Source organism: Dicentrarchus labrax, unplaced genomic scaffold (genome assembly GCF_905237075.1).
Source record: "Dicentrarchus labrax unplaced genomic scaffold, dlabrax2021, whole genome shotgun sequence".
Taxonomy (NCBI): Eukaryota; Metazoa; Chordata; class Actinopteri; family Moronidae; genus Dicentrarchus; species Dicentrarchus labrax.
Window position 1 is genome coordinate 10,447,153 of NW_026136714.1, and position 24,132 is coordinate 10,471,284.

The 24,132-nt window shown below is 39.6% G+C and overlaps 1 protein-coding gene across 2 annotated transcripts in view; it reads right to left on the reverse strand.

Annotated features, from left to right (window-relative positions):
* Positions 1-5,005: 5,005 nt before the first annotated feature.
* The window catches only part of ntrk2a (neurotrophic tyrosine kinase, receptor, type 2a), an 85,802-nt gene continuing 66,675 nt past the window's right edge, over positions 5,006-24,132 (reverse strand). The window contains exons 16-20 of one of the 2 annotated variants that reach the window (XM_051421612.1): positions 23,289-23,461; positions 22,941-23,096; positions 22,078-22,168; positions 12,962-13,120; positions 5,006-10,185 (exon numbers count right to left, since the gene is read on the reverse strand). In XM_051421612.1, coding sequence (XP_051277572.1) covers positions 10,000-10,185; positions 12,962-13,120; positions 22,078-22,168; positions 22,941-23,096; positions 23,289-23,461 — 765 coding nt within the window. In that variant the 3' untranslated portion in view covers positions 5,006-9,999. The remainder of the gene's footprint in view (positions 10,186-12,961; positions 13,121-22,077; positions 22,169-22,940; positions 23,097-23,288; positions 23,462-24,132) is intronic. The other variant, XM_051421613.1, reaches the window with a different exon arrangement.

Sequence of the window (24,132 nt, forward strand, 5' to 3'; positions counted from 1 at the left end):
AAAATAAGTGCATCATCAGGAGGGGTCGTGTAATGTAACAGCTGTGGCTGATGGACTTTGAGATTCACCTCATTTTCCATTTGTCTCCAGTCTATTCAGCCCTTTATCTCAGCAGCACTTCTGCTTGTTTTTCAAGTGTTTTACTTGATAACAGCTTTCAAATGGGATGTCAGCGCATTTAGAGAGAAAAACAGCAGGAGCATAAAAGATAGTACCAAAGATGTTTTTTTTTTTTGGATCAAGTCTAGACATCTGTTCTTACCAGAATCCTCCTATCTCCCTTTGTTTGTCTTTCTCTCTTCATCTCTTTCTTTTTCACTCTGTCTCCTGTTTCTCCCTTTTCCTCATCTTCCCCAGCTGGCAGCGTTGCTTTCTCTCTCTCCGCCTGCTCCCCCCTCCTCTCCCATCTCCCCTTGTGCCCCAACAAGTGTCTTATATTTCCAATGATGATTTAGCTCATAAATCTTGATAAAGCCACTGGCTGTTCCGTTTCGGTGGAACAGGAAACCTTTGCAGGAGCAGGAGGAGACGTAAGATGAGGAATGGCTCTCGTTCATGAGGTTGTCCTGTTTTTCAGTGTTTTCCATGTTGATGGCGTCCTCTGGGAGAGACCGTTCTTGTGTATATAGAGCACATTTATCGCGAGGGATCAGCAGAGGTGTGAATTGTAATCATATCTTTATTTGTTCAGCCACCCTTGTATTTGTGTCTATAATCCTTTTTGTTTTTGTTCTAAGTGAACCATTACTTCTAGTCATTTTCCGACCACCTCATGCGTTTACCTGAAATAATTAAACAATCCAACAGAAAATCTGTGAAAAGGAAAATTCCTATTATGGCCCCGGCAGACTGGCAGGGGAACAGAAATCAAAGCTGTTCCCTCAAAATCACGTAAATTTACTCAAAATGTTTTGCAGGAACTGGTTTCTGTCAGCAATATGTTCTGTGGCAGTTTTTTTTCAAGTGAAGGAAACTCCAGGTTTTTGTTCTACCAGGTTGTAGGGAGTTGATCTGGGTGGATAATGGCCGTACAAACACTTTCACAGTCAATGGAAACCAGAGTCCTGCATGTGGTTTAGGCAACAAAAACACAAATAAAGGGAAATTCATTTTGGGAAATAGGGATGTGTCATCTTATAATTACCACTTTTTGTAACGGTTACATAAGTCAGAGTTGTATACATCCAAATGTAGGGTTATATGTATCTGAGTTTCTAAACAAATCTGCATAAGAAAATGTGAATTAGTCAGTGTTTCTATCTAATGCTGCTATGCAAATATTAGGAGTTGGTTCATCAAGATAAACAGTTTGTGGCTCTAATTCTCCAGCCGGGTGCTGTTAAACCACCAGAAGAAGAAGACACAGCAAGATGGTGTATTTAAAAAATGATAGTCAAATTGTGAGATTATATGAGATATGTTTGTTAATATTTGACTCATGTATTAGTTTGAGCAAAGATACTGTCTGCAGTGGAGGCTATAGTGGATTTTTCATTTGTTTTTATCTATACACCAATTTTTCCACCTCAGTCAAGAATAATATAATTTGTGCTCTATATTGACCTTTTTTTCTGCGCATAACTAAACTGTGCATATGGGAACGCACCATTTAACCTAATCTTTACCTCACATCAACCAAGTGCCTCAAATGTCTAAACATAACCGTAAAAAACATTGTCAGTCAACATTTTCTGGTATACGTTCATTACAAGTGTTTCTTCCTAATGTTGACAGAAAATGCAAATTGGTGTCATTACGTCTCTCTTGTTCAGCGGTACATAAACGTGAGGGTTGCAGAAATACATCTTACCTCTTCTCCTTCTTCTGAGCACACAAAAGGGTAACCAGTCGTGTTCAGCTGCATAGGGATAAAACTAAATTACAATATTCAGATGGAACAAAAACATATTCATTAATGCTTTATATTGCTATTTGCAGCAGGGAAGAACCATCATCAATCACATACTTTACACTCCTCCCTGTGGTGGCGATGATGTCACCACACAGGTGCAGCAGTGAGGGATTAACCACTAATGACCGCCTGTCATTCCCTAAAAAATCTCTAATTGGTCCACGTCATTGTGAGACTGCTTTGGCTCGCCTCGTCTTTGTCTCCACTGAACTCTTGTGCAGTTGTATGTTTTCTTTCCAAGCCTGTGTTTCTGTAGTAATGACACATTTCTTCCGAGCAACAGTTGCTCTTCCCCGCTGCTTTTAGATGTTTTGGGATGAGGCCGCCTGCTAATAGTATAGTATTAAGACACGGGCAGGATATAGTTAGTAACGGCATTGCTGAGGCTTTGATGTACAGTGCACTTGATAGATACGCTGAGCCCTGGCTTGGCGGCCATTATTTCCATGGAGCGAAAATGTCAAAAGGTGCTGAGATATTGTCTTTGCAGGGTTTCAGTCACTCAGGTCAGGTGACATATCACCTTTTTGGATGTTTCACCACTCATCTGAGAGGCTTTGTTAGGCTTTGAACTCTATCTTGAAGGTTTTTCAGGTAAGATTTTCAGGGAGTAGAAGCTTTTCTGCTCAAAGAATACAAAAACACTTCACGGGAAGGTCATAAAACCGTGCGTTTTCTCCTGATCATTTCTTATATTTCATGGTCAATACCTTGATTGCCACTGGTTCCATTTTGTTGCAAGTCATTGCTGTTTATCACCTATTGGCCTTAAGGATTACCACACCATTACCGGCATTTAACTGTCTGTACTAAATAACTCACATGATCACAACTAAATATTATTTGTGGTCAACTTTATCATGAGCATCAGCATCCGTTGTGGTCAGTGACTTTTCCTCCCTTCCTGGCCTTTCATAAATGTCTCTGCACCAGCTGTCGCGCCTTGTCATGACCTTGTTTGGCGATAATGTTGACTCTGCTGGCGTTGATGACGTTCAGCAGAGCACTGTTATTGTGTTTATTCTGTCTTTTTTGTATATGTTCAATTTTGTTATCAATGTTTACTCTTTGCTCATGCCTGACTATCCTGAAGGTGGGATCCCTGTCAGAGCAGCCCTTTGCAAGGTCTCTTTCTCTTCTATAAGGAGGTTTTGAAGGAGTACACCAACAACTTGTCTTTATTTTACTCTTATAATTTACATGTTGACCCCTAATTTATTAAGTGTTTTACAAATAAGCTTTTTTTCTATTTTTAATTAATCTACCTGAACTTTCTCTATGATCACCTAAAGTTTCTGTTTAAGACATGGAAGTATGAAGCATCACAACTGGTTTGAAAGCTAATCTTGGTCCAATATACAATTTTCACAAGCTTGCTTGGCCACCCTAGTTTGTAGTCAAATGCTGTCAAATTTAACAAATAATTAAAACTTTTTTTTAATAATAAGTTTAATGGGGACAACAGGATTTGGAAATTAAATGTCTGCTTTCTACTGCCACCTTTAGATAAATATATTGAATGCTTTACTAATATTCTACAATTATGTAATGTTTTTGATTTCAAATAGCTTCCTTTGGGGGGTTTTCCAGTCAAATATAAATATATGCGATTGCATATGTATCTCTAGATCTGCCTCTGCATGTGTGATGTGGAAACTTTAAAACTGAGTATCGACTTTCAGTAAAGTAGAAGACATCTTGTGCCCAGAAAACTTTTGAAATTATACATTTCTGCATATTCATGGGTATGAAAAGGTCATATCAGACACATTTTTATATGTCTGAAAACATGTCTGGAGGGGATCTTTAATGATCTAGCCGTATTTACACTCCAGGTCAGGCCCCCTGAATCCCAAACCTCTGCATTTACAGGCTGCCAAAACAATCTGCCAAGAAGCAAATTAGTATAGCTTAAATACTTACTTAAAGCTAATTAATTAAAATTGTTGAGGGAAATTACTTTAACTCTTGTAGAGTGCTCTGGTCTTGCCTACAGTACCTTTTTCCTCAAGAAGACCACAGTTATTGAGGTTAAGCATGTATTAATTGAGATCAAATGTGTAGTAACACTGTCCTAAGGCAGAAAGAAGGGGAGGTGCTGTGACAAAAACGTTTAGCTGGATTAAAATAACTCAAAATTTTGGTCACATGGACAATTTCTGCAACTGAACCACCGGGATGCTCTTTAGTCTTAAGAGAGTGGCAGCAGTTCTTGTGTTGTCTGTGTTTGTCTTACCAGGACATACAGTAGATCAGCTTTTAGAGCCTCCCTCATCCTTACAACTTGTGTGTGTGTGTGTGTGTGTGTGTGTGTGTGTGTGGGTGTGTGTGTGTATGTGTGTGTGTCCGTTGATTAAAAGTGTTATTTATGAGGTCGAAGTGCTGAGTACAGGAATTCTCCACTGTACACTAAGGAAAGCACTACTACCACTCGCTTTCTTAACACTCATACACATACAAACAAACAAACACACACACACACACACACACACACACACACACACACACACACACACACACACACACGTACAGTATGCTGAGTCTAGGTACTTTTCCTTCCTCCACAATCCCACCCACCCAAACACACACACTCTCACACCAAGGTGAATTTTGTGCCGCCTTGTGCATTTCTCATTTCCTTTCCAATGACATTTTTATTAAAAGATAAATTGTAGACAGAGCTCTGTGTAAAAGAACATATTAACTCAGCTGTTGCTTAATTGCATCAGGGATTTAGACGTACTCTCCTGTCCAATTTGCTTGTACAATTTGCCGCAAAAGCCCTCAGCTTTCTCCTAATCTGCAAACCAAGCTAGTGTTTTTTTTTTCTATAAGAGACACTGGATTTATATTGGGATTAATGGGAGGGATGTAGCACCACTCCAGCTCTATCACTGAATTCAATTTAGCATATTTTTCTGTTTCTCTCACACACCACTCTGAGCATGCCTGAGTACTTCTTATTTTTCCTATAAAGCCCCTTGCTTTCTTTTTCATTCCCCCCTCTGTTGCTGGGTGCATCTCTCTCCCTCTCTAACACAGACACACACTCACACACAGACTTAACTTTTCAGTACATTCACTTGCAGGAGCTTTGATGTGACATAACACTTTTTATTAATTACATTGTATCACGACAGACTGGTCCACGTTCAGAGAGAAATCATATCATCATTACCATCATGACTCACTATGATCGTTTTCACCACGCAACTGTATGACTGTACAAGTTCCTTCTGGTGTATGTTTCTGTGTGTGTGTGTGTGCACCAGTGGAGCACTTTTGCTTTACCGGATAACAACCTGCTTGCAAAGACAGACATTAGCTGCATCAATCAGAGCATTTCCAGCTTTTAATTACCTTGTGTGCTTCGCAATACAGATGTTTCTTACATACTGAAGAGCATTTTTAGGCATACAAATAACATTTTAACATCTCTTCCATACAGAAATCGTACAGCGTTTTGTCCTCTGCTCCTATTTTTAAGCCTTTCACAATCCAAACATCCACAAAACATCCAAAATCCTTCTTTTTTTCTACCACGATGGCAGCTGCGAAACCCTCTATACACAGAGACAAACAGCACAGAACCCAAAGAAACTCATACTGAAAAACAGAAATACTGCATATAGCAAATCACAGTTTCATTTTTTCTTTTTTTTTTCTCAGAGAAGCAGTTTTTGTGGTATTACATTCTTCGGGGTGTATGGGCTCCAGAAGCATCCAAGCACAAAGGTAATCTTAAAGATGACCTTTATGATATTTCAGCTCTATTAGCTTAGACTGAGATGTGAGGGGTTGTGAGAGAGAGGGGATTAAATGTGATATGGATCGTAACACACTCAAAGTCGTGATGTGTATCTGTATGTGGAATATGCTTCGGCTCACTGAGTCACATGGTTTAGCCCAAACTCAGCCTGGTATTTATATTATAGAGAGGCGATAGGCAAAAGAAAATATCCATTAATATTGCTTGTACACTTCTGTGAAACCCAGGCTTTAGTAAGTTGTGTCAAGAAGAAGGCTGATTTTGGAGACATAAATAAAGCAATTGAGTGATTCCATAAATCTTAGCTGCCATAATACCAACCTCAGTCCAACACGACTGGGTAAAGTCATTTATCATGGATTGGTGAACAGCGACAACAAATCAATTCCTGATTCCTCTGTTGAATCTCATTGCATTTGAACTAGGATTTGGCTAGAGTCTGAATCCCTCCTGACTCACTCCGGCATCAATCAGCCTTCTCCCACACACACACACACACACACACACACACACACACACACACACACACACACACACACAGACACACACCACCGGGAGAATGAGCAAACACTGCTCTGCATCCCGGCGGATGCTGTATGTCATTTTGTGTATTTGTGAGTCCAATGTAGCTACCAATTTCTCTGCCCTCCACTTCTAAGACAAAAGAAGAAAATAGTACAATCTAGACACTGACACAGTCTCGGACACAGCAGTTTGTGACGCTTATTTCTTTCAGCAGCTTATTCACATTTGTACATATGTATTTTTGTTCATTCCTCTCGCTGTTATTTCATTTTACAAAAAAAAAGAAAAAGTAGCACTTTTAGAGACCAAAGTTTAAGACTATCACGTACAGTATAGGCAGCATAGAAGAGGAAAGTTGGTTGAATAGTCTATTTTACAGTAGGTCACTTGAAGAAGAGAGAGAAAGAGAGAAGTCTGTGATTGTCAGTCCCTCCTTTTCTGAGGTGTCCATTCATACAGCAGTTGTTTTTCCTCCTCTTTTCTCCTTTGTTTGACTAATATCTTTGATCTGAGGCGTCGATGCAACGACAGACGATCTTCAGCCAGAGTTAAAGTTTCACAGAACACTCCTGCGTTGTGCTGAAGTCTTCATCATTACACACCACAGCCTCTTTCTATCTGTCAAAACATCACCGCTGTCCAACTTGACACAATTAATTATTAAAAAAAAAGAAAGAAAAGGAAACACAGCAGGTACGTACACACACAGTGCAGCCAGCTGGGATGTCGCTTTTGACCTATTCTGCTCTTTTGACATCGGACGCATTCATATGCTCTGTGTTTGTTTCTCACCATTTTTTCTGACACACAGGCCCTCACACACCCTGCCCCCTATTATCGCAGAGTTATTGTGTGGCAAGTTTTGAGTGTGCTCACTCAGTGCAAACTCTACTTGTCTATACAGCAGGGATGGATTTTTGAGGACCTTGTTAGCCTGCCTTGTCAGTGCTTCAGCCATTACCCCTTGCATTCATGCTCTGACAGGTGAAAATAATTTTGCAATATGTCAAACTAAATCTACAAATGTGGCAGACTGGTGAAATATCCATCCCTGTTGTAGAGTACACTGTACATGAGTACAGGCTAGGTAGCTGTTAAGAGGGAGCCTGACATAAAAATACATAAACGCTTAAGACTATCTTTACACATTTGCTAAAACATAATCAATTAAACCAGAGTCATCAATTTCAGTTTGTTGTTGCAAAAGGCAACCTTAGATATAGAAAGAAATGTACAAAATGCTTCTTAATTTATAAATAATAATACTATAAATCAATAAAATCAACATTTTCAAGTTCACAAACATCAATACCATCAAGTGCTGTTGTTAATAAACAAATAAGACTTATATTTCCAGATTGATGTTTTACATCTAATTAAAATGAGTTAGTGAAACTGCAGTGATTATGACTTTTTAATATGTCTGTAAAGAGTAAAATCTGCTCCAGTAAATGCCAAAATAAACATTAAATGTGTTTCCTTGCATGCATGTGAGCTGATGTATATACAGTGTGTCTGTAAGCCTTTTGAGCAGATATGTGAGCTGTACTGTAAGTGAGTGAAGTGGTTCTCAATAATGTGGATGTGTGGTACATTATTGAGTTTATTCTCAGTGTAAGCTGTCGGTGGATTGCCAGTAAAATGAATGTGGGGTGTGTGGTTGAGGCCAGCTGTAGGAATGTGATGGGAGCATGAAGTTTGGAGTTGTGGCTTATACAACATCTGCAGGCCGCAGTAATGATGGATGCTCGCTCTCACTTGCTCCCTGAGGACATTCACACCTCCTCTCTTTCCCCCCCTTTTTTTCACTCCGCTATCTTCTCTTTCTCCTTCATCTGTCTCTACATGACCCATTCGTACCTTTTCACTCCCATCATCTCCTCCTTTCTACCCCATTGCTTCCATTCTGAACTCTCTCCCTTCCCTCTCCATTTCTTCCCAATATGCATTATTACCTCTTCTCTTATTTCTCCTCTCCACTGCTCCTCATTGCAGGCCCCTCTCTCTGTTTTCTTCTCCTTCACCTCTCCATCCCTCCATCTTTCCTTCTCAGCCATAAAACAATAAGTCTTGAATGTCTGTGAGGAGACTGTGCTAATGGAGCCCATTAGGCTGTAATGAAATATACATTACACCATTACAGTGGACGGGGCCTGGCTAAAGCACTGCACCGCTCAAATAATAAAACATGCACAATTCAATTTCCTTCGGCCCGTTTTGAGTGTCTTTCAGTGTGTGCGTGTCTGTGTGTCTGTGTGTGTGTGTAGAGATTGTGGGATGACGGGATAAGGTATACAGTATGTGTGTGTGTATGTGTGTTGTCGTCCCCTCTAGCACAGATGTGGTTTTCAAGGATGTCTGAGTGCTGAGAGCCTCGATGATTTAATATGGGTTGACCAAATGAACCACACCTTCTACAGCGCCACCGCCCACACATCTGACCGTGATTTGACCACTCAAAGCCCAGCCTCCCTTAGCAACCTTTACGCCCTCCCTCCCCCCTCAACACCAAGACCTCTCGATTGTCGGACAGCTGCGGACAAATTAATCAATTGACCTCCGACACGAGCGCTTGACATCACGAGTGAAGCATCTGTCACTTTGTAGTCATCATATTACGATGTTGCTGTATATAAGTGCAGTCCAGGCCTAAGCAAAGTAAATATGTAACAGAAAGCAGTGGTAAAATGCAGTATGCAGATATGAGTGCATATATCCTTATAATAGTGTATATCAGTCTGTTGCATGATGAGATATTGTACGTAAGTGCCAGATAGATCAAGCTTTTTTACATTTCTAGTATTTGGCATTCACAATTACAGTATAGTAGAATACCTCAGCCGTCTTCCTGAATTATTTGTTCACCACAGCAGTTCAGTTCAGCTTCAGCAGGCACTGTATTGTTTATGTTTTTGTTTTTTTTGTTTCAGCAAAATTAGCCAACCAGAAATAATCTTTTGCCATCTGACAGGCAGAAAACCAGATTGTGTTTACTTTTCCTCCATTTTCTGTTACAGTCAATCTACCGTATGTGTACCAGTGTGTTAATCATGACCTGTGTAGTCTTTTCCACAGGCCTGTTGGATGAATGCTGACATTAACACTCAGACAGAAAGACAGACGGACAGACAAACGGACAGGGCGAGAGGGGGGAAACACAGTGTCTTTATGGCTCGACATCGCACAGAGCCATTTCCTCTGAAACATCTCACCATCATACAGTCTCATATTTACACGAAAAGGATTGAAGCTTCCGGAAATCCTCCCCCCGCGCTGCGCCTCCTTGAAATTTCCCGACTGTTTAAGTGAGTCCTGTTGTCCGACGGGCAGCGAGGGGAGAGTCACTAAATTTAAAGTCCTGTTAATCAGGTTTCATCATTTTAGCCCCAGTCAGTTTAAAGCATTTGAAAAGAAGTGAGAAGCGTTTTTTTCCTCCAAAGTTAAATTACTCTTTGTAAATGTCTCTCCGGTAAGGAAGAAGGAGGGAAGGAGCAGAGATGCACAAAGGAGAGGAAATTGGCAGGAAGGAAGGAAGGAAGGAAGGAAGGAAGGAAGGAAAGAGGCGATTGGGGATGGGTTGAGGAATTTTTTGATTGCCTTTAAGAGTTTGATAATAGCTTCACATCCTGTACAGTTGTCACCATATCCACCCACACACACACACACACACACACACAAACACACACATGCATGCAACCTCAAATGCACACTTAGATACAGTAACCATCTCCACCCACCCACACACACACACACACACACACATCCAAAACTCTTCTCCGTCCTCCTCGTGTGTTCAGCCCAGTATATCCAGGTATACAGGTGAGGCCTTGGCCAGGTTGAGGAGCAGACCGTGGATTTCTTTGATGTTGAGTCTCATGTGTGGCTCTCTCTGCCAGCAGCCCAGCATCAGGTCATATACTTCTTTAGGACAGGTCCTGGGGCGCTGCAGCACCCTGCCCTGGGTTATACACTCTATCACCTGCAGAGGAAGAAAGACAGACATCAAGTTGAATATCAGCGGTAGTCTTGGCTCTCTCTGTAACAAAACAAACAAGAATTCAAGCTGAAATGTTCAAACTCCAGTGAAGATGATGGAGCATCTGCTTGGTGAAGTTGTCCCACCTCACTGCAGTGAAAATGTCACAGTGAATAAATTATTTACTGGCATGATATAGTTAGATGATAGTGGAGAAGACAAATCCAGTCCAATTTATCAATAGCAGCGAGGAAATGTAGTGTTCTGGCAGTCTTCAAGACTTATATTTTAATATTAATTAAAAAAAAATACAGATTTTAGCTTTAAATCTACCTAAGGATTTAGGATTTGTGGATCAAGGAGAGGAGACTTTTAGAAACCCAAACTACTATATTCAGAAAAGAGCTCCTCAGATTTCATTCTCTTGCAGCGGTTTGGACTATATCTATACTGTGATATAATTAGGCTTTTTCTAATTTCCTCAACCATTAAATACACCTTGCTGTGTACGTGGAATGCATATCAATTAATGGCTTCTATTAAGCTCCAAAAAAACATTTGTGGCGTCCAAATTGCCAAATATCCATTTCAAAAGATGTAATAATACCTGATGATTATCATTCAATATCCCTGAATTATTAAGAACATAGTTTGTAAGAATGTCATAATTTTGCTAATCAAGCCGTTACCTACTTACTCCCCCTCATTCTGTGATTGTTATCAGTTTGTGAGAGCGGATAAATAATGAATATTTCATTTTGGAACAAAACGCTATCTCCTGTGTAAGAGATATCTGAGCATCAGATTTGGGTCAGAAGGTGAGTGAACTGCGAATGGAGAGAGATTTAATAGATGTAAATGGGAAATAAAGACCGCGTAAGGGGGGAAAGGTTAATTCTGGATGTAACCAGAGTGAGTCAGGAGAAAAGGGGGCTGCTGACATGGTTAGAAAGCTGTAACCAGAGTGGAGGTCATCAGGTTGTTGAGGTTGAGGTGAAGGGTTGAAGGGCTGCGATACAGTTTTCTTTTCCGGAATCTGGGTCAAGACCCAGAGTTGTAGTAAAGGGGAGATTTGTAAGAGTTATTAATTATTCAGAAGAATCAGACAATTGTTTACTTATTTATTTATTTGTTTACTTGGTTGTATTTTGCTGATACAGAACATTTTCTTTTTATCCTCGCTTAAATGCTCAAAAGACATTTAATACAGTGGATGAAATGTAGGGATTTTCTGATGGATCTGAACATTATTTGAGTTATAAATAATCAATGATTTTTTGTGAAATATTAAGTCAGTCGGCTGAAATAAAATTAATCCCTTTTGTTTTTTTTTAAAATCATCTCATTCAATCTTCAATGTCAGACAGAATCACATATATTCTCTATCAGCTTGTTCCATCTCACTGAAGCTATCTGATGTATGTTTACACCAAGGGAAATCTTTAAAAATGACACTCAAAACACATATTATTCCATATTTGGCAACTTTCAGGTTTCCACTGGAATGTAAAATAAAATTCTGTGGGTTTAACAGGCTAAGGATTGTTTTTCAATGGAAACTGTCTAGATAAATGATTAATTGTTTAAGTCATTTATCAAGTAAGTCATTTATCTTTGTAACTTGAATATCTTTGGTTTAAGTCTGGTCTATTTATTTATTTATTTTTCACCATAATTCATCAATTAGTCAAATCGGAATAGTTTTAAGAGCAATTGATAATGAAAGTAATAGTTGGTTGCAGCCCTAGTAAAGAGTATAAAGAGTGTACATATAAAATATCAATAAAGTTGCAGTATAAAAGCATAAAAATAGCAATAATTCTCATTCAAAATGAAAAGAAATGAAAATGAAAACATAAAATGAGGTATGTTAATTATGAGTGGAAGTCCTCATTTTAGTGGCTGTGTCACTGTATGCTGGGTGTAAAAAATGAACTGAACCAATAAAAAAGTGTGATCCATGACAAAACATATAGGAAAACAGTAGTTCTTTTCCACTCGAAACACAAGACACATCTGCTTGCTCCAAGCTCCCCAGCTCTGCGTTGTACATCACAATTAATTCAAGACACGATAAAATGAGTTTCTAAACGATTTGCATTAGCTTTATATAATGAGATGACTCAGGCCAAAGGATTCAGACAATGTATACCTATGAGAAACATAACGGATCAAATATTTAGTTTTATTTCTAACTGAAGGGACTGATTTCTCATATCTCGAGACTGCAACATCTTGTTTGCCATCACTTATTAAGCTCCATGGTAACATTTACATAAAGTTGCTTTGTCCTTTTGTCTTCAATTCTTTTTGTTCAGCTTACACATTGTGATGAATCAATTACCTTCACAAGTTGGATGCCTGTTCACGACATCTCTTATGTTTGATTTTGTGTATGCTGGTGTGTTTATAAGTGGAATGAAATGTATAGATCAGCCACATCCTCCAGGCTGTCAGAAAGCTGAATCTTTTTGCACTACCATAACCTAACTTATACAGAAACCTATGCTGCTACTCCTACATATACATAGTAGACTCCTATATTGTATATTTCATATTTTATTGTCTATCTTTTTAGCATTAGTAAATGTGTTATCTGTTGTGAAATTGAATGTTTACTTTTAGTATTAGGAAATGTCTTTTCTTATCTGTTGTGCCTGTGCACTTTATCTGTTTCACCGTGGGAGAGTGACAAATGTCCTCTCGATTCCTTTGTATGTCTGGTGCATGTGAAGAAATTGACATTAAAGCTGACTTTGACTTTGACTTGACACTGTACCTCGTTGTTGGAGAGCTGGTACCAAGGTTGTTTTCCATAGGTGAAGATCTCCCAGAGAACAACTCCTAAACTCCAAACATCACTCTCTGTGGTGAACTTTCTGTACATGATGCTTTCAGGGGGCATCCAACGGATTGGCAGCATGGTGTGACCTCCGACCTTTGAATAAAACACACACACACACACACACACACACACACACACACACACACACACACACACACACACACACACACATAGAAGAAGAAGAGAGTATAAAGTTAGTATAGTGTATAGAGAATGTAAGACAAATTTACAGAGCATCTTCAGTGTGATCAAATCTTCTCACAGACCTATGTTCTTTTATCTTTTATTATTTTCTATTTCATTATGAGACATCATGCAGCAAATATTTCACTCCTCAAAACTGCTGCCTGAATCATTGAAGTGAGCGAGGTTTGATGGTATGGTACGGCAGATTGCACAATCTTCGTGACTGATGCACAGATCACTCCGGATCAGTGTATAATTTTACTGAAAGTTCAAGCAGGAAAACATTCCCATTTAGCCTGATTCATTCACAATTATGTCACTCTCCTTTCTAATCATCTATGGGCGTTTACTCTTTCAGTTAATCCAATCAGACTCAGCCACAATCACCTCCAGCCAATCATGTTGCTGCCATTAAACTTTGAATCTGTTCTCCTCTCTGCTGCTTTCAGCTGTCATTTAAAATCTTTGCGACCCTCCTCCACCGCTTTCACCTCCAGTTCATCATAACCAATGCCCAGGTTGAGCTCATCAGAAGTCCATTCCTTCATCACCACCACCAGCAGTGTCTAGGCTCCATCAGGGGCTTTCCTTTACTAATCAAAGCTTTGCCAACCCCTTTAAATACGATACCTTCGCAATGGGGTCAAATAGCCAAAGACTGTTCACATTTCTCATCTTCATTGTGCACATATGACACATATTTGTTGTGCACATTTGTCTCTGTCTCTATCCTTCTCCCTTTACCCCATACACCCTCTCTCTCCCTCCATCTCTCGCTCTCTGTAACCCCTCTTTCTGCCTCTTAAAAGGAAGTTTTTCTTTGCCACTGTCGCCAAGTGCTTGCTCATGGTGGTACTTTTGGGTCTCTGTAAATAATTTTATAAGGAGTACGGTCTAGACCTGCTCTATTTGAAAAGTGTACTGAGATAACTTCTGTTATGAATTGGCGCTCTACAAATAAAACTGAATTGATCAATTAAATATATTTGTTCATTCAGAAATGAAGTCTCTCTGAAGAGTGAACTGAAGGTTGGCATTGTTTTACATTTCCTCAAACAAAGAGGGGAGACAGTATGTAAATGCTTTTGAGCTTGTACTAAGTAATTGGCCACTGGTCATACTTTGAGGATAAATATAAACAATAAATTGATTGTGATCAGCCAACTGATCAAAATAAATAAATAAAAGTACAGTCAAACATATGCTATAAAAATGTGTGAGCCAGTTTGTGTGAGTCAGCTAAATGTTAGCAGCCGTGCATTATAAATAAATATCTGATAGAATATAAAGTATTGCAGTATGTGCACTGCTCCGGTCCCATGTGAGGGAGATTTAATTAATGAAAAAAAATTATTTGATTAGACCTCAAATTGTAGCAGATTGAATCAAACGGTAGTAAGTCCTCAGAAAGCAGAAAACTCACACAGGAACTCACAGGCACTCTGAGAGACATTTGGTCATTTCATTAAGCTCTAATCTGAACTGAGCCTTTGGAGCCTGTTTGATTGTTGTTTTCATTCACAGTTTCTACTGTTCATGAACACTGACACTTCACTTCTGCTGAGACGCTCACAGACTGTGACTGTACACTTAGACCAGGCTAATCTACCGGGTTGGAGCATGACAAACCTCCCATGCTTCACCGGTGACAAAAGGTGAGCGAACCTCTCAGTCATCAAGCACACATTAATATACAATTACAGTATTATATTTGGATAAACACTACGTTAAGCTTTCTTAAACATGTTAGATATGCCAGTGCTTGACTTTTTTAACCCAAAGTGAATGAAACCCAACCCTTGTGTACGGATGTTGTTCTCGCCTTATAGCGCCACCCCCCTCTTCTCCACTTACTTCTCCAACAAACATGAATCTACCAACTGATCTGCGCTCCATTGCTCCACACAGATAGCACAATCCATTTTCTGAGGTTTATGCCTGTTATTAATGGCTTGGTACCCACACTTGGCCTGTTTCTTTGTTAGTCAGTGGGTTATTTAATGGAGTAATAAAATGTGCACGGTCACATAGATAGCCATCAGGTTCACTGGTACGCCTGGGGAAACATATCTGCCTCCATCTCTGCAGCTCTTGCTCTTCATAACCAGACCCTTTCGCTTTTTCTCCCCGTAGTGCGGCGTCTTGCTGCTGGTTTGTCTGTTTCTTATTTGCATTTTTTCGCTCTCTCGCTGTCAAATTAGAACATGCTTTATTGGCACGGAAATAATGAAGTACTGTATTGTAAGAGTGGGAATGATAATACAGAATACAATGGGGGGGGAAATATATTTTTATTACAACATGCACATTTTCCTCTATCTTTGGATATCAGAATTATAATGCTCTGTTCAAAAAAGGCAAAAATAATGTCCATATAATAGATAGTTCCTTCCAGTGACTTGGAGTTGGTTGGTTGGTTAGTTGTATGATTGTTTACTATGTGGAGAGAAACTAGTTCTTATGGACACTTTAATGGATACTTTTACACCCACAAACTGGCAGGTGTAAGCTGCTGCGTAGATAACTGAACTAACGGACAAAGTTAATGTCAGCTTAGCGTGCTAATATGGTTTGACCAGTTTAGACTGAAGAGTAGAACAAGATAATGGTATATGGTTGATGTATTGGACCAGACACACAAAATACTACTTAGTTAGTAATAACTGGGGACGTCAGCTAGGTTAGAACAATCAGGTATTTTACACTTATTATAACCTTAACTTAGCTGATGATGCTACAGAAACTTCCTGTTGACAACACAAATGTTCCCTAGCAACAGATTGACACATTTTTACTGACATTTTACTGACTCTACTTTTAGTAATAGTAGTAATAACGAGGGCGCTATATGGTGCTTAAATTTGACACTCGTTGAGATGAAAAGGCGGACGGCGCAGTACGGTTTAGATAAATAGCGATTAATATTAAATTAATAATAGCGATAGTGATTATGGACATTGTTTATTCTATTCTATATTTTCTGACAGTATTTATTCATTAATGAATGTGAGGGCTGTGCTTTGAGAGAGAGAGTGAGTGAGGAGGAGGAGGAGGAGGAGGAGGAGGAGGAGGAGGAAGAGGAGGGCAGGCAAGTCTTTTCTAACGAGGCTGAATTGAAAGAGTAAACAGAGGAATGAACACAAATGAAGGAGCAGGAAGGGATAGCCTCAGATTTAATCTTCTTGTCATTGGGCGGGTTGGGGCCATCAAATATTAAGAAAGTCACGTTTACAGAGCGAACACTTTCAAAGATTCTCACTGAAGTATTAGACGTTGCATCTCTCTCTGTCATCAGCTCTTTCTCTGTTTTCTCTTTGCTGTCAGTAGCTCCGTCGTCAGTCTTTGTCTCCTTCGCTGTTCCCCCCCCCTCTCTCTCTCTCTCTCTCTCTCTCTCTCTCTCTCTCTGTCCTTCGGTCTGTCTCACTCGTTCTCACCTTCCCTCACCGCCTGTCTGTCTCCCTCCCCCTCTGTCTCATAAATATGCATCATTTTGATCTAGACCACTGCTGTTCCAGGAAAGCCCCCCCAAAAAAGAGAGAGGAGAGGAAACATAAAGCAGAGGAGGGCAGTGGGATCTCTATCGTGACCTCCTAGAGGCTGTGGTATCCGTGGCAACTGGATCGGTTGAAAAAGTAAGCATTATGGGATGGGGTGAAGGAGGGGCTTATGTGACTAACTCCGCCTTTTCTTTGTTACACAGGAACCCTACCTTAATTGCCCTCTGTGTTTCTATGGAAACAAAAACTCTTTCCAAGAATGCCGATGTGTGTGTGTGTGTGTGTGTGTGTGTGTGTGTGAGCTGGTCGGCTCAGATACAGTAAAAACGGTTGATATATAGGTTTACACAACATGCTGTTGTTTATTTTAGTGATGTTGCCGTTTATGTGTCATGAAAGATTTTGAAAGCACAATTCTTACAGTAGCTGCTGTATTTCTCATGGACGCACTAATAAACGTCGTATAAAATATTAAGCTGGTATTTCAAGTAGTAGTAGGTAATACATGTATATTATCAAAGAAAAGAGGTATATATGATCAATTATTGAAGATTTCACATTGTGTTGAAGAATGACTTCATGTCCTAGATGAGTAGCCTGGCGGCAGCAGGTATTTCCAGTTGAACATTCTGTTGCTAGTAGCAACCACTACTGGCACAGTTCCATAGCAGTTGCAGTTTAAGTGCAATTGTTACATTCAGCCTTGTGTCAGATCTGTGACCAAGCAACTATTGACAAGAATCATTCATTTACTCCCCAAATTATCATAGATATATATTTTTTCATTATTGTGTTATTATTTGCAATGTGTTAATTTCGTTTTCCTGCAATCACAAAGGTCTACAATGTGTACCTGCCGGCAGCAGTTGGTTTCAGTTGGGGGTTCTGTTGCTAGGAGCAACCACCACTGACACAATTCTGCAGCAGTTAGAGTTTAACCCTGACCCAGGACTGCATTACACCCTATCTAATCCATTAATTTCATTCATTTAAGCACTCAACTCCCTGATCTTCCTCGTTTGTTTTTAACAACGATCTGGTGTCAGAATACCACTGTATGATAGATGCCACTGTATCTAATGGTGTTGCTTTTTTTATTCATGGTATGTTCAATGCAAGTGATAGTGGGTAATGTTATGTTTTCCTGTTTCATAATGGCACTGTTTTGGATACTATGGATAAATACTGACACACTGGTGAAAAAATACAGCTTACTGTCACAGTTACATGGTTGGACGGCACCTGAGCGACAGGTTTTTAGTGCAGAGCAGCCTTTTCTTTGATACTAGAAGGTTTTGACAACTACTACTTACTACTACTACTATTCTACTGGCAGAAATTCAATATAAGTATGTTTTCATTACCGTATAATCACCTGAATATATGAATTGTTGTGTTGTTGTTATCTTAGAATGAGCCGTTTCTATCTCCGTTTTATATCGGCTTGTGAGACCATACCTTGATATGAGAGTTTTGTTAATAAAAGCACATGTGAAATGTATGAAAACGTGATGAATTCATGTGATTTGATATAGTTTGTTTGCTTATTTTTCTTCCCACTATTACTGCATGAAGGTGAAATGCATGGTATGGTGGGTTTATGTGTGTCTTTATATCATTTTAATATGTGGGTTTGTGTTTACATAATACTACTACTAATAATAATAAAGGTATGATAAAAATCTTAATTAAATTTTAGCTTTAAGAATTTATTCTCCCTATAGTAGACTTTTATATGTGTGGACAGTATTATCTCTATGTTGATGTGTCTGTTTTCATACAGACAGCGGCGTTTTGTCTGTTCACATGCACACACACTCTCTCTCTCCTGCACAGATAACCGCTCCACTCTGGCCTCTCCAGGTACTCCATTAAGATGCTGTTTGTCTGTGTTGGTCAGGACCTAGAGACGGGTTGTAAAAAAAAAATAAAATACCCACACCAGCCAAATTACTCTGCAGAGATTGTTCAGCTCTGCTTTGTTGCCAGTGTTGTTTTTTCTTTGTCAGCAGCGTAACACAGGCTCGATCCTCAAAACCCAAGCAGACATTTAATTCTCTTTTTATCCTACACATTTGGGCATGAAATCAGTTTAGGGAAAAAAATAAATAAATGTGCATTTGCGCGCCAAACCCCCCCCAACTCCAGCTGAAGTCCAGCCCCACCCACCTACACACACACACACACACACACACATGGCTGCATAGAAAGGTTCAAGGTTTGAATTAAGGCATCCTGTCTATCTTCTGAAGCGCCTGTCAGATTCCTTGTGTAACAGTGGATTCAATGACGTCACCACATCCCCGTCAGTCGTACGCCTCTGCTTCTGTTCTCAACACACACACACACACACACACACACACACACACACACACACACACACACACAAGCAGTGGGGGTGCTCCAATTCCTCTATGACTCATCTTTGCTCCTCTCTGACGCAAGAGCATGACTGGGTCTCTACACCCCCACCTCACCAACCATCTCTCCTCCACCAACCCTTCACACACACACACACACACACACACACACACACACACACACACACACACACACACACACACACATATATACACACCTATCTGTCTCTCCTGGATGCTGAAACATGGCTGGATCACTGTGTTTTACCTCCCACCATGCTGTACCTCTCTTCTGCTCTGCCGTCTGTCTACCTCTCTATCCTTTTTTCTGTCATTTCTTTCTGTTTTTCTCTCTCTATCTCTGATATCCTGCTCTGTGGTTGTCTAACGCTGCACTGTGTGTTTGTTGTTGACTGTACACTGTACACAGGCTGCCTTGTCTGCAGACCTCTCCTCTCCCACCTCAGCATGTGTATGTTCCTTTATCGCTCTATTACTGCCTTTTCTCCTTTTGTATATTTATTTGTGTCTTGTTTCCTCCCTCCCTGGCCTCCCACCCTTTTTCTCCCTCCATCTCTCTCTTTTCCAGCTCTTTCTCTCCTTTCATCGCTTGGCCACCCTCCTGCCTCTGTCTCCCACACTTCCCCTCTCTCCGTCTCCCCCTCTCTTTTCCTAGTACTGCCTCAGCATACTAAACAGAAGTTCTCTGATTACTTTTCTTCCTGAGAAACGTTGGATACAACTCTGAGGCTCGCTGCCACTGCCTTTGCCCGTTGCCATGACTACAGCCCAGCGCTTAGCTTTATTGAGGAGGGGTGAAAGGAAGAAGGAGGAGGAAGAGGAGGAGGAGGACGAGGGGGGAGATTGCTGTGTGTCGTCACACAGAGATAGTACAAAAGAAAGCCACAGAGAAGAGACCCTCATCTTTTTCTTTTTTTTTGTCTTTAATTTGATGCCTTATACAACTAGTTATTCCAAATTTAATCTCAACAGTGTTCAGAAAAAGACCAATGAAAAGTTAATTTCAGAATACAGATTGATTGTTGCCATGTGGATCTTGTATTTTTTGACCTTTTTAACATTGTGGCTTCGCTCTGGGGTCATGAAATGTTTTCTATATCGGAGGAAACTAAGCAAAACAATAAAAAAGAAGCAAAAGGGAATATTTACTATTGTTAAAGTCTCTTTCTAATTATAAGAAAGGGAATAAAATTGGAATGTTCTAATGTTGCTGCTGTCATGTATTGCCTGTTAATTCATATAATTTTTTTAAATTAATTTTTGTTTTCCAGACTAATATAAAGACACACTTTTACATAACAAATAAAATGCATCAATCAATTACTGAACTATACATCAAATTGCCTACAGATCATTGTTGTCTTTCCAAATGTTACTGTTAAGGTAATTATTTGTCCAATATAGAGACTTTTCTTGTCATTTCCCGGTTGCTCCTTCCCTCTTTCTCCCTCCTCTGAGTTCTCTGTCACCGTCACTCATGTCAGTTTGTCACAGTGGACGGGAGAAAGAGCAGGAAAAATGGACAGTCACTATCAATCAATCAATATGATTTATTCGATTTTGGCCTTTTGGAAAGGTGACAGATTGATGTACACAAGGGGACAAAAAAAAACACACATACACAGTCTCAGCTGTCTGTTGTAACCCTGAGTTATCTTGACACTCATAGTAAAGCTGCTAAATGTCCCTGCAACACACACACATACACAAACACACTCATAAACACACATAAAATGTGAACTAGCATATCTTTTTTCCTAATTTCCTCTCCTTTTTCTTTTTAAAGAGCAGTACTTTGCACACCACCCTGAAATGGGGCAGTAGGTGTGTGTTACAGCCCATAGAGCTGCACTTCCTGCAGTGTGACTATATCTGTTGTACGGAGGACTGTATACATGTTTGGTGAGCCTCTTCCATCTGTATTATGTACATACGGATTATATCAGGATCAAAATATTATCTTATAATACTCTGGGATAGAGTTTGATCGACACAAGTACCACAATTAATATGTTGAGACTATTTTAGGACTAATTAGACTATGTGCTGTGTTTCATGGTAAAACCTTTTTTTTAAATTATTTTTTAAATTATTTTTTAAAAGAGGTTGTATAGACTTTGGATGTGTATTTCACTGTCACAAATTAAGCATTTTCAAGCAACAGATTTTTACAGATTTTACAAAGAAACTGTAGATTCAACTTGTGTCTCGAAACTGGTTCATATTTAATATTTAATTGGAAAATAAGTCAATGAAAATATAACCCTTCCTTATGTTATGTATTAGAGTTTGTTTAAAATGGTGTGCTAATATAACAAGCTTTGTTTAAAGATATATATGTAATATTTTATATATGCATAATGTTTCAAAAACCTTGAATGTCATTACCCTGCCATTCAAAAACCATCACTTATCATCAATACGGCTTCTTTTTAGAGTTTCTAATTTTATTCTCGTAACTTTAAATAATAGTTTTCGTCGGTGGAGCGTATTCAAATGTATGGGTGCCTGTCATGCAGCTATTTGATTGGCAGATCCCTGGTGAGCAGCGGACTCTACGATGAACCTGCTTAATAAAATTATTGCGAATAAATTATATATATATATAGAAAAAACCTTTATAACAACTGGTGTATATTGTCTTTCTGTGGGAGAAAATGCTGCAGTAATTATCCAAACAAACAGCTCTTATTTTGCACGCAGCACCCGATACGACCTAACAAAGCATGCTACTTATCATCCCTCCCCTTGAGTTGATTTAATTATATACAGCATGGCACCACAGTGAGCCACACACAGCTAGCCTACATGTATGTTTAATTTAACAGTACTTCACTCAGTTAAGTTGACCTTCCACAGCAAGCTTCTGACTGTAACTCTGCCAGAGTCCGTCAGTCATGCCCATGCAGGGGAGGAGCAGAGAGGGACCCATGCAGCAGGGAGAAGGGAGGCTAAAAGAAGGGCCAGAAAAGATATCGACACATACACCTACCCTGTAGTAGTCAGTGCTGTAGACATCTCTTGACATGCCAAAGTCTCCAATCTTTACCAGCAGGTTCTCACCCACCAGGCAGTTCCTGTTAAACAACAAAAAACAACAAAGTAAAGAACAATAACAGGAAGATGTTGTTGTGAGTTTAAATAAAGATGTTTTACATAGCTTGAGTTACAGTGTGTGGTGTTAAACCCTCTCTCATTACATTTATTATTTAAGAAACTGTGCTTTAATTGTATTGTTTCAAGGCAACAGCGTGCCTCTCTCATTCTGGAAATATACAATAAATGTAAGTATTTCTAAAAATATATATATGATAAACTTACAGAAAAGAGAAGCTTTTACTTAATTAATTATTTAAGAAAGTTACATTTTAAAAATGTATTATTATGGTTCATATTTCTGGAACGGTATATGTCCAGTTTTACATATGTTTTTCTTATGTTGTTGTTGCATTACATCAGAATCATTCACTCATTGTTGAAATCACTCAATCACAGATCGTAGATATCTGCTGACTGTCTACTCATGTTTTCTCTACTGGCTACTCAAATGGGTGTTTTGCCTCCTTTAGGTGCTATTTGCCATATATACACTGTATACTTACACATTTATCAAGCTTGCCTATGACCAAATTACTACATTTATCGAGCGTAGTGTAACCACATACCAATAATCACCATTCTGAAGGACGACCAAAGGAAACACAGTACATTAACAGGTGTTGCAGTGTTTTCAGTTACTGGGTATTTCATAAATCGTAGAACGGTCTAAACACGTTTCCCTGTATAATGCCACACTCATTAAAACCCCACAAATAAATACAGAGTGTAGTAACAGAGCAAGTGACAAACCTGGTGGCCAGGTCGCGGTGCACAAAGTGCTGTGATGCCAGGTAAACCATGCCAGATGCTATCTGCTGAGCGATGTGCAGCATCTGAGATTGGGTCAGCTCCACAGGTCTGGTGGTCTGGCCCTCTGCCATCAGAACTGCATCTGGACCGTGAGCCCTGTGAGGGAACAGGTGTTTGGTTATTGTTTGTTGGAGTCATGTTGTTTCCTGTGCAGTGTTGCTACCTATCAGCCTTGTATCAACAGAGCAGAGGAGGCTGCTACTGTGCAAACCGCTTTGTCCATTGATCCCTCTGCTTTTAGAGACATTTTTTCATCAGATTTCTACGTAGCAAAGAAAAGAACCATACCTGAGGAACTTGTTGAGGTCTCCATGTTTCATGTACTCAAACACCATGATGAGAGGGTCACTCTCCACGCAGACTCCATAGAAAGTGACAATGTGCTCATGTTGAAGGTTGGTCAGCAGCTCAGCCTCACGGTGGAAATCCTTCCTGGCATTTTCACTGGCCTCTTTAAGTGTCTGCACACACACACACACACACACACGAGAGAGAGAGAGAGAGAGAGAGAGAGAGAGAGAGAGAGAGAGAGAGAGAGAGAGAGAGAGAAGTGACATTTTAATAAACTGACAAATGAAAAACTTACACATTATGCCACGTACACGATTGCCAATTAGTCATTTTCACATTGCACCCAGTCTGCTCCAATTTATTTGGCTGATGTCCACTAAAAAAAAAGTATCTTGCCTTGTAAAAGTGAGTTACAGCAACTCGGCACACACAGTGTGAAATTACTGGCAGCGAGCAAGGACTGATACAATGGCAGAGCAGGGGGGAAAAAATGGAGACATTTTATATTAATGTAAGCCATTACAAAGTACAACATTGTTTGCATTCATTATGGTCCCTGGTTCCTTTTGAAACTAATCTTTGTCTTCTTTCCATGAATCAGGAAATGTGTCAGGGAGGTTGTGTAACACAAGCATCTGTGACAGAGACAGAAAAAGAGTGTGTGTGAAAGACAGAGAGAGAGAGAGAGAGAGAGAGAGAGAGAGAGAGAGAGTTGCAGGAATTGAAAGTGATACAGTGTCTCTATTCATTTCACATCAAAAGAAGAAAAATATAGAAAATTCCTCTTGTCCTACATGAATAATTGATTGTCTTCTTACAGTATGTGACATGGATATACATT